The sequence below is a fragment of the Lagopus leucura genome, unplaced genomic scaffold (genome assembly GCF_019238085.1).
Source record: "Lagopus leucura isolate 7727_CA_CO unplaced genomic scaffold, USGS_WTPT01 Super-Scaffold_810, whole genome shotgun sequence".
Lineage (NCBI taxonomy): Eukaryota > Metazoa > Chordata > Aves > Galliformes > Phasianidae > Lagopus > Lagopus leucura.
The window spans coordinates 7,590,388-7,599,221 of NW_024962261.1; the positions used below are offsets into that span (position 1 = coordinate 7,590,388).

At 35.9% G+C, this 8,834-nt stretch overlaps 1 protein-coding gene across 1 annotated transcript in view; it reads right to left on the reverse strand.

Annotated features, from left to right (window-relative positions):
• Positions 1-8,834, reverse strand: part of MCTP1 (multiple C2 and transmembrane domain containing 1) — a 229,103-nt gene that overhangs the window by 86,464 nt on the left and 133,805 nt on the right. The window contains exons 12-14 of the mRNA XM_042866191.1: positions 8,394-8,495; positions 7,971-8,045; positions 6,088-6,207 (exon numbers count right to left, since the gene is read on the reverse strand). Coding sequence (XP_042722125.1) covers positions 6,088-6,207; positions 7,971-8,045; positions 8,394-8,495 — 297 coding nt within the window. The remainder of the gene's footprint in view (positions 1-6,087; positions 6,208-7,970; positions 8,046-8,393; positions 8,496-8,834) is intronic.

The following is an 8,834-nucleotide window of genomic DNA, read 5'->3' on the forward strand; positions in this document are numbered from 1 at the left end:
AGCCAAGTTGACATTAACTACAGTTCTTTCATTTTAAGCAAAAATAAAAATTCCTAAAATAAAAATTTATTTTCATTCAGGGGAATGCTGAACACTCAAGAAGAAGGAGACAACAAGAGCACATGATAACTGCTTGCAGTGGAACTCCTATATGGTCATGCCGCCATGCGGTGAGAAGCAACCATCCTACAACTCACTCTTCCAGCAACATTAAGCAGCTGAAGCCTCAAAGGGTTGTCACCTCACTTGTCTTCAGCAGTTGGAGGCAATGGAGGCTACACACAACGAAATTCCAGACTGGCTGATGTTGGCAGGACCTCTGGGTGTATCTAGCCCAACTCCTGATCCAGCAGACACCCACAGAGGGGTGCCCAGCACCATGTCCAGTGTCTTGTGGAGACTTTCTGGGTCCCAATGCAAGTGCTTTATCAATCACTGGCACTATGACATGATGCATTATTTTCATATGCATGGCATTAAGATAAAGTTAAAATTCCCAAATCCATCTGTAAAAAAATTATACTGGTCTTTCCCAATATTGTCTGCATATTGTTAACAGCACATCATTATATTGGTAACTACAATTTCTCATTTAGCATTAATTTTAGCAAATTTGTGCACTCAATTTCTCCTGTTTTTGATTTTGAAAAAACTCTCCTAGTTGCTCATGGAAGCAACATCATTTCAAGGTATTGCTATATGGAACTTACTCTAGACCCAAGATTACAAATCACATAACTTGGCTAGCTAGTTTTTTGAATCATAGAATTGTAGAATTGCAAGGTTGGAAATGACCTGCAAGATCATCTAGTCCAACCATCCTCCCACTTCTGCTTACGTTACTGCCTGGTGAAGAAATTGAGGCATGATTTAAAGTCTTTTTGGATAACAACTAAATGTAGGATGGCAACCACTTTTCTTAATTTCTATAATTTTTTATCTAATTTTAGTGAATTGGGCTTTAACAGCATTTTAAAAGTTTTGATAAGCAAATAGTTGATAGCACAGTTGTCAGTCTTCTAAGAAGTGAGACAAGTAAAATGAGTGGGAAGAATACTCTGGTAGTTAATGCAAAGTCCAGTAGGGATACCGGTGCCTTCATCTGCTGTGTGTTTCCCGTCTGAGAAACAATAAAGGCTCTTCACCTCAACTGTGCATGCAGAATGATGGAAGTATTTCTACACAATATAAAGGAATTTTTGAAATGAAACACTTCAAAATTATGCAAAACTCAGTATGGAAGCTAGATAATATCCATGACAGATATGCAGATGAAACAAACAGCTGTGAGTTCAATTCAAGTACCTAGAGGTAGAGATAGTACCATTTACAATGTTCTGGGGTGGGTATCCCAGTCACTGGGAAGATGACCACAGATGTGACACAGACCCTAAGACACTTGCCCTGGAACAGCACCTGGATGGCATGCAGCACACATGATGTTATCTACAATGGCAACAAATCTGCACTCACACAATGAATCATGCTACCAAACAGGTTCAGCAAATATGAATTCACTCTTTGAAGGAGGTAAAATGAAAGTAAACATCAAAAAGAAATACTAGAGGAAATTATTAAACACACAAACATTCCCAGTCCTTCCATGCATCAGACTTGCAAGTACACAATATGCCAAACACATCGCACCTCAGAAGTCATCACAATACTGGAGTAGGCATGCATTGATGATAGCAAGTTTTTCCACATCAGCATCTCTCCTCAACTGCTACAGTTAAGCACACTAGGATTTGTAACGGCTGCTGGTGATGAAGTGTTCAGTGGTCATATACACCAAGATGTGGTGTATATATATGCTTCTGTCCTATCCTACTGCCCAAAGCCTGGCATACAGCCCTTTTTTGCTTTTTATTACAAAGTGTTGAAGAAAAGTCAACTTCTGCTATGTATTTGCAGCAGTCTCACACAGTTCTGCTGGTCTACTGAAAACCAGGAAAGGCAAACAGGATTTAGATAGCTCTTCTTTCTGTCTGGCTTTTCTTCTGGAAAAACAGAATGACAACAGTCTGGTATATCTCATTCTCTTTCCTGTTCATGGGGATAAATAGCTGAAAACTCCTGTATGTGTGCCTTGCATCAAAAATAAATCTTGTATCTGTACGCTTATATTCTTGAAGTCTATTGTTTGGGTGCAAGCAGTTTTGACACCAACAAGAATTTTGGAAAGGCTTCTTAGGACCTTAGGACAAAAAAGTTTTCATTTTTCTTTTTTTTTCTTTTTTTTTTTTTTTTCTTCACAACTATCTTACCAGCATTCTATCCAATTTCAAATTACAGGCAACAGGTGGCAAACTGGCAAAGACAACCCATTCCACCAGGTTTAGTAAAGATCAGATTGACAGTATTTATATGTTAGATCCTCAAAAATGGTATTCACAAAAACAAAATCTTATTAATGTTGTTAGATATATCTCATAAATTTCTCATAAAATTACAGTGTTTTTTTTTTTTAATGTTTAACACTTAAACACATTTCTACCCTTAATGGTATGATAATTTTTTTTTCTTCAGCTTTTAGTGAAATTCACTTCTGAAATACATGATACAGAGTATTTCCCTGTTCAACAGGAAAAAGTTACTAAAGTTGACTAAATTATCTCACAGTCTCATTTCCTGCCAGTTCTTTTTTAGTTGTTTTCTTCTTCATTTCCATTAACATATATGACACCACCACTACTAAGTGGTGCGTGTGCAAGAGAACTAGCTCTTAATCAAAGGCTAGGGACTAATATGTCATTTCTGCACAAGAATTGTGTAACATTAGAAGACAAAGAGAAGGTGAGTTAGACCTGACAAATGACTCAGATGCAGGGTGCATCATTTTATCAATATTTCAGAGCTTAAGAAAGAAAATACTTTCTGTGTGCCTGCATGCACATATATAGAAAGATTCAGAGGAATAAGAATATGTTCACATAAAACTTTAATTTGAGGACATACTGAAAAGTCTGCGTGTGATCAGGCAAGGGTACTCTGCTTACAAATTGGAAAGGAAAGTTTATTTTACAAGTAACAGTTATATGTTCAAGCAGGCAATTAAAGCGCTTTACAGAGGCCATTTTGGGATACCAAATAGTTTGAAGATTTAACATTCACTCATATTTCATATTCAATATTCTTCTAAGTAAAATACGTATCTCCTTTTAGCTACTCAGTTATGAATTGTACTTTAAAGGCAAGGGGACATTTTTGATAATGCACATCTTAAACTTTTCATTAAACTACCAAATTTAAATTCTACCTTTTTGTGCACTCTGACATTTTTGTCTGGCATTTTCATTAATTTTGCGACATACATAAATGTAGCTGAAATGTTAACTGATCAATACTTTGTCTCTCTCATGTAGCACTAGAGCGAAGCTCCCCAAGGACCACGCAGCAGTACAGAAATTAAATGTGTAAAATATCAAATGCTAATGTTAAACACAGCAGCACTTACTGTATAACGACTGAAAAGGCTAAAAGAATTCCAAATGGACAGATGGTAGCACAAATTATCTACAATCACATTTAAAGATTAAAGTTTGTCCCGTAAAATAATTCATTGACTCATGTTGAAGTGTGTCCTTTTACTGATAGCACAGTTGTCCAATTATTTTTGTGCTCATTACGGTGAGAAATGACAGTACTGGAAAAAGAAGAGTACACACTTTTTTCCCCCTACGTTGCATGCACTGACATCTGCAAGAACACAAATGTCTGGCCAAGAAACTGATGGAAATTAGGCCCAATTTAGTGGACATTTCTGTGCCCACAGTATATTAATCTAAAGAAAAACACACAACTTTTGCATATCCTCATACAGTTTTTCTGCCTTAAGCATAGTACATTAATTATTACGGGCAAAAATAAACTTCCAAATTAATCTAGAAATTTATTTTAAAGTGAATTTACGGCAAGGGCTCTCCGCATGCATTCTGTTCTTTTGTAATGTATTTAGGTGCTTCAGAAGTGTTAAGTTCAAACTGGTAACACACTCTGTTATTTAATATAACATCTGGTAGTTCAAACCCAAAGTCACGTGAGTGTAGTTAGATCAACCTATGTCTCACAAGCTATTTGTAAATTTGAATATCTGAATAAAAAAGAAGTCCATGACAATAATATGTCACAATAATTTCAGCAACAAAAATTAAAAAAATACATCTAGATGGCAATTATTCTTCTCCTGTGAATTACTGAGGCACAAGGGGAAAAAAAGGAGAGGAGGAAGAAAAGAGAAAAAAAGAGAAAAAAAAGTCATTCAGGCAAAATCCCCTGCGAAAGCAATGAAGTAAAACAAAAACAGACAAAATACTGTCTGAGATGGGAAATGTATAATCCAGAATGTTGAAAACTTCTATGTGTAGCATGTGAAACACCAGTTATTGAGCTGGTAGGTTTGGATAGCACTAAGAAAGAATGAGCGAAGAGCAACATGATAAAACACTAATTTAAATTTTGAGTAACATAAGTTCTACAGTGTAAGTAACAGCACTCAGCACTTTTCAGTCTCTTCTACTAACACTGTGACTCTCCAAGAAGAACGATTTAAAAAAAAAAAACTGGTGAACACTTCAGCATGCAAATAGCATAAAGCAGATAACTGCAATTTATTATAAAGTCATCATATTAATCCAGGCTTTCCAAGCGTAATCCTGCTTTCCAGGACTTTTATTAATCATAATTAAACCATTATACTTATGAAAACTGAGCTAGTAAAACAGAGCTTCTTCATATATTGTCTTCTTTAAGAAAGGCCCCATTGGAAAGCAAAGAGATGGGTATGGAAAGCAAAGAGATCAGGTATGAAGAAAGGGTATCTAATTCCGGAAAATCCAAGGTCTGAAAAGTCAACCCTCACATACTTCGCTCATGAAATGACTGCAAGTTTGTACTGGGATATTATCTATCAGCATGTGTCTTCAAATTCAACAAGAAGGAAGAAACAGCTAGTTTAAAAGTTTAATTTTAACACATTATTTATCTGTCTTCAGGGCTGGAAACTTGCAAAATGGCCTATTTCTCATCTTCTTTCTCGAGATTTCAGTGTGACATTTCACTGTGACATGCTCTAACCTCTGGGAGACAACTTCAAGAGGAGACACAATGTGTATAACAGCAAAGAGATGAAAATGATACATAACAGTATAGCTTTTTAATAGAATCTATTGAATTCCACTTTAATCTGTGTGCAAGCACAACTCAGCATTACATGTGCAAGTGAACCACTCCAAAGATGGATCACGAGATTCCTTGTGGACCAATGATAACTATGAATCTCCAGAAAACAACTCAGTTCAAACTTCACAATCATGATGAAAGTTCATGTAGATTTGACTCAGCTAATAAAAAATATGCTGAGTATATTTTGTTCTACAGTAGGATGATGTGATCCTTGGACAAAATACCATCAGAATGAGAAGCAGAGATCAAGCCTTTGGAAGCAGATCTACATACTACCAGTGCAGACAGAATGTACCCACAACTACCACACGGCAAAATAAGTACTAAAAGAAAACTGAAAAGACTCAAGCTTTTATCAGGAAGACATTTCTACTGCAATGCTCTAAAACTACAGTAATCAAATAACAGCTCTTCCCATGAAATTTGATGTGTTTCCAACTATGCCACCGAATGCATTCTGTGACTGGAAATCAGCATGATTTAAGAGCAACACAACTTTTTCCATGGCCCACAATTGTGCACCAAGGGAAAGAAAGAACATCATTGGACAAAGAGGACAGGATGTAATTCCGTTTTTCTTTCATCAATAGGCATCAGGTAAGTATTCCATATGCATATTAACCTGTGAATAGCTAAATATGTATAGTTCAGTAGCTGTATTATGCTGTATCACATTTTTTATTTGCACATTTGTATATATATCTAGAAGACTATATTGTTTGTATGACATTATACAATTACTTCTTAAAAACGTGAATAAAAATGATTTCTGATATCCTTAGTTTTAAACAAAACTTCAAAAGAAACAAGCAATCAGATACCTCCACATGAGCACTGCACCATCTGTCAGTCTACAGCGTAAATATGCAATGGTGATTAATAGCAATATAAAGAAGATCTTACCAAAAAAGCAGCAAGACTTCTTGGGGGTGAATCCCAGTCAAAGCAACTGTTAATGTAGTAGGCGGCATTTATGAGCACCATGACACAACGCTTCATGCGAATGAAGTTTCTTAGTAGCAGCTATTAAAAAGACGAAAGAACAAAAATATTTCAAAACCCCAAAAGCTTCAGAAGAGGTCCATCCTTATAATATTCTCATTATTAATTTGGGCAAAGATTGAAAAAAGCTGTCCAACTCACACAAAGAGAATACTTAGAGACACTTGGGAGAGTTTTAGATAAATGTGCAAATTTTTATTTGTTGGATTTATTTCTAACTGATATACTGCTTGTTCTCTTTACTTTCACAGCTTAGTGGCAGCTTGAGATTTTACAAAAGCCGCTACAAACATCATGAACAATTTTGTTATCAGCATACAAGAGTCTTACTGAGCAGGTGACACTGTCCCTACTCTTAAGTATTTAGAAAATTCTTACCTTTTGAAAAAAAAAAAGATGCTGCAAGATGCTAACCCAAAACCATGCAAAATTACTCCTCTAAAATCAACTGTTTCCATAACAACTTCTCATCACCCTGTGTTTTTAAGTGTTTTATGAAAATAACTTTAACTGCATCTACATCAAAATGAAATATAATGGGTTTACGTTTAATTCAGGAGATTACCCATAAGTCTACTAAAATGGCAGAACATTTGATAAAAATAAATGTACACAAAGAGGTTATTCATTCAATTTCTGTGTTGAATAGCATAGAAAATGCTGTATAGATACATTCTCTCCCAGAACTTATGGATCTTTTGAAATGCTACTGCATTACTGATATATAAAGAATTCCTTTTTTTTTTTTCCCTCTAGGTGTTACTGTGGTGGGATATGCCATGTAAGTTAAAACAAAACAAAACAACACCTAAACAACAGTTGGATATTTGAAGTGTTTTCCTCCTGCAATCTTCAGAAACGACGATGATTTTCTCTTATAAAAGTGGGCAGAAGAATGAACCTTGAATAAAATGCCTTCCTGTTTCTTGACTGACATAACATGAAAAATGCAGCTTTAGTAACATCAAAAAAGAGTACAGAAAGAAATATTCTGCTTTTTGAATAACATAAATGAAATATATTGAATAGATAATCTACAATTCATCCAGCAGACAACACAAATTATGCAAGTTTTCTTCAAAATAAAAACCAGTTCAAAGACTTCTTTGTTAATGAACAAAATACCTTATTACTACAGTTTAACCAAAAGCTCAGTTCTCCCATATAGAATAGATCATTCATATTAAGGAAAAATTTAAAATGAAAGTAGTTCAGATGCAGAAAAAGGTAAGATGTGTGTTTAAATATCGTTTAACAAACATTAAAACTATCAGTGGAAAGAGCATCTAGGAGAAAAAGAAACAAGGTCCACACATTTCTTATCCAGATAGCTCGGGTATAATGAAAAGTTAAAATAAGTTTTAGTTTGCCTCCAACTGGGATTCAAACCTTACTCCATGAACTTGTTTAAAATTTGGGATAAGAATGCTTAATGCCTCTCTACCATGCAAAAAAATGGAAGTCTTTCAGGTCAAGGTTAACAGCAAAGATTTATGCAAGACTTAGCTTACATGCACCTGCACTATAATCTGATATGTGTGGAACCTGATGTTTTGAACTGTGTTCTTATTCACTTATTTCACGGAATTTAAGTTGCAGTTTATAAAGAAGAGATACAATAAAACGACGTATTTTGTTTCTGCTTCATTCTACCTATCATATTCTTTTGTAAACAGCTAATGAAAATGTTATTCTTTACCCTCAGCAGTGCGATACCAGATATTTAGACGTGCACACTTGATATTAAGGCTTTTAGATAGGATTAGTGTTTCCTTACTCTTTACCTGTTTAGACAGTCTGTTTTCCTCTTCAATGTACTTCTGTTCTTTGGGCATTAAGGTTCGCACGCTGGCTTTCACCTATGCATTAAAATGTATGTCAATATTTCAAGCTTACTTGCTTCTAACTAAAAGCACATGCTCCGACTTGCAAAAATTATGAAGTTTCAAAGTCACAGCTGCCAAGCTCAGGACACACAGATGCACACAGAGGCAAAGGCTGCTGCTTCGTGCATTAGCAGCAATAGTAGCAGTGGCAGCAGAAACAAAAAGAGTGGGTGTGCCAGGCAGTGGCAGAAGAGTATTCTGTGGTATACATCAAGGTTTAGAGAAAATGAGGAATGACAGAAATTCTCTACAAATCAGGAACAAAAGCTTTCATGAAACTGAACTCTTTAGCAGTACAAAAAACCCAAAGTTAAGACTTACAGCATTAAAAATCACATCTATTTCAAGATAGATGACCCCCTTTGTTGGCCCTGTCAGCTGCTTGTTTTTCAAGACGTAGGCTTTCTGTTCACCATTTTGAATCTGCAGGAAAAGGACATGACAGCCGTCTGTCTCGCGGTCTCCACTGAATACCCCCCCCTGGTGACCCCTGACCCCCAGCTGCTGAAACTGACAGAGAACCCAAAACAACTGTGGCAAGTCTGACAAGTACCTGTTCATTACCAGGACCGAGTCTGTCAGGAAAAATTAACTATCATGGGATTCAACATGGCCGTGAATGGAGTATGTTAAAATTTTAGTGTTCTTATTACAGACCTTGGTTGAGAAATGACAGACACAGAGCTGCACATTCATTTTCCCCCCCCCCCCTTTGTTTTTTCTCTTTTCCCTTCTCCTTCCTTCAGCAGGAAAAATACATAG